This window comes from Sprattus sprattus (assembly GCF_963457725.1).
Source record: "Sprattus sprattus genome assembly, chromosome: 8".
Taxonomy (NCBI): Eukaryota; Metazoa; Chordata; class Actinopteri; order Clupeiformes; family Clupeidae; genus Sprattus; species Sprattus sprattus.
In genome coordinates this window covers 32,969,881-32,972,380 of record NC_137927.1, presented here as the reverse complement: position 1 = coordinate 32,972,380, position 2,500 = coordinate 32,969,881, and the positions used below count along the sequence as shown (strand labels likewise).

General features: G+C 46.9%; 1 protein-coding gene across 1 annotated transcript in view; it reads left to right on the top strand.

Moving 5' to 3' along the window:
- Positions 1-2,500, top strand: part of adamts18 (ADAM metallopeptidase with thrombospondin type 1 motif, 18) — a gene marked incomplete at both ends in the record, with an annotated part of 96,419 nt that overhangs the window by 36,613 nt on the left and 57,306 nt on the right. Inside the window, 3 exon segments of the mRNA XM_080843580.1 lie at positions 502-841; positions 1,895-2,101; positions 2,467-2,500. The exon segment at positions 2,467-2,500 is cut by the window's right edge and continues 26 nt beyond it. Coding sequence (XP_080699706.1) covers positions 502-841; positions 1,895-2,101; positions 2,467-2,500 — 581 coding nt within the window.

Here is a 2,500-nt window from a genome sequence, read left to right as displayed (position 1 = left end):
CACACAAACACACCTCTATCAGGTCTGTTCAGCCTCTTATTACACCGTGTCAGGGGATCCCCCCCCCCCACCCCCTCTTTTCCTCCTCTCTCGCTCCATGTTTTAGATAGATTAGATTACAGGCTTAAATGTGCTCAACAGTTATATCTGGAATCCATCCCAGGGGAAATTTGATTATCAATGTCTCTCTGCTGATTGTTGAGGTCTGATTAGGACAAAGCTATGTCTGATAGTTATGGATGTGTTATTGAGGAGCCATATCTGATTCAATCTTGGGTTATGTTGTGTTATAGAATAGTCATACTGTGTTGAGGTCCTGTGTGCTGGATTACAGTGATACTGACATGAATAGTTTGTTTGTAAATCCAAATGGCAAATACAGGTTGTGTCCTATCCTCTGTAAGTGTGCCAATCCTTTGCATGTGCATGAGGCCATAAGGTCTGGAGTGTGTGTGTGTGTGTGTGTGTGTGGTCTGACTGGAGTGTCTGTGTGTCTCTCAGTCAGGTCTGATGCGTACGTTAGACGAGGAGTACTTCATATCGCCACTGCCTCAGCACCTGGCCGCCCAACACAACTACAGCGCCCCCAGTGGCCACCACGCGCATGTCATCTACAAGCGCTCCGCCGAAGGACACGTCCATGGTGACACGACCCCACGACCTCCCAACCCATATCATGGCCGTCGCCATGGACGACAACATCACCATGGCCATCATCGGCATGACCACCGTCGCCATGGACGACAACATCACCATGGCCATCATCGGCATGACCACCTTCGCCATGACGACCAGCACAGGATGCAGGAGAGACAACACTTCTGTGGACGCCGCAAGCAATGTATGTAAGGGAATGTCCTCCATCCTGTTTCATACCTTTGATCTGAGTTCATATGGAAAAGGTCTTAGCTGTATGGGGTTTCAAACGTGTATGTGTGTGTGTGTGTGTGTGTGTGTGTGTGTGTGTGTGTGTGTGTGTGTGTGTGTGTGTGTGTGTGTGTGTGTGTGTGTGTGTGTGTGTGTGTGTGTGTGTGTGTGTGTGTGTGTGTGTGTGTGTGTGTGTGTGTGTGTGTGTGTGTGTGTGTCTGTGTGTGTGCGTGGGTTTCAAACTTGAGTGCAGCAGACTGCGGGGGGAGGAGAACTGGGCTTTCCTTGGCCTCCAAAGCTATCATATTCATATTGCCTCAAATAAAAATCTTAATATTCACATGATATATGAACCAGTCTGATCATAAATAATAAAGCTTTATCGCCGTACATGCCAAGAGCTAACGCCATTTGATAACAGCATTAAAATGAAGCATGGAAAGTTTTGGGGAAGTCTCATTAATATTCCTCTTCTTGAATGGATTTATACGTTACACAGAGAAAACAAAACCTCCTGCAGTGATAGACTTGTAGCGCTCCAGGGGATGGACTGAGATTCTTGGAAATGAATTTTGGTAATCGGTGTGTGAAGTTTGTGAAGTGAACAACTGTGAATGTTTCTTGATCTCTCAGCACCTCTGCACTCCTCTTATCAGGCCTGGAAAAAAGGAGGAAATGTTACACGAGCCACTTTCCAGCGCACCTCTTTTTTCTGTCCCTCTCTTTTCTCTTCCACTGTCTTTTGCTCCCTCTATTATCTCTATCTCTCTCTCTCTCTCTCTCGCTCTCTCTTTCTCTGTCTGTCTGTCTCTCTCTCTCTCTCTCTCGCTCTCTCTTTCTCTGTCTGTCTGTCTCTCTTTCTATCTCCCTCTCTCTCTATCTCTGTTCCTCTCTCTCTCTCGCTCTCTATCTCTGTTTCGCTCTCTCTCTATCTCCCTCTCTCTCTATCTCTCTTGCTCTCTCTCTGTCTGTCTGTCTGTGTCTCTTTCTCTCTCTCTCTCTCTTCTCTCTCTCTCTCTCTCTGCAGACACTCCCAAGCCTCCTGCCGAGGATCTTTTCGTCATGTCTGATGAGTTTGAGCAGCCAGGCCGAACCAAACGCTCGCCTATCACATCCAACAAAGTGGGGGGCCTGAACGTGGAGACTCTGGTGGTGGCCGACAAGAAGATGCTGGAGAAGCACGGCCGAGAGAACGTCACCACCTACGTGCTGACCGTCATGAACATGGTGAGTGGTACCTCTGAGAGAACCTTCCAGGCTTCTTATACTGGAATTAATACAGTATGCATACTAGCCAGTCTGTTATAGAGTAATGTTGTGGGTGTTGAAACACTCTTCTCCAGTCGGTTATAAAGTAATGTTGTGGGTGTTGAAACACTCTTCCACAGTTCTCCAGTCTGTTATAGAGTAATGTTGTGGGTGTTGAAACACTCTTCCACAGTTCTCCAGTCTGTTATAGAGTAATGTTGTGGGTGTTGAAACACTCTTCCACAGTTCTCCAGTCTGTTATAGAGTAATGTTGTGGGTGTTGAAACACTCTTCCACAGTTCTCCAGTCTGTTATAGAGTAATGTTGTGGGTGTTGAAACACTCTTCACAGGTCTCAAGTCTGTTCAAGATGGCACCATTGGCAC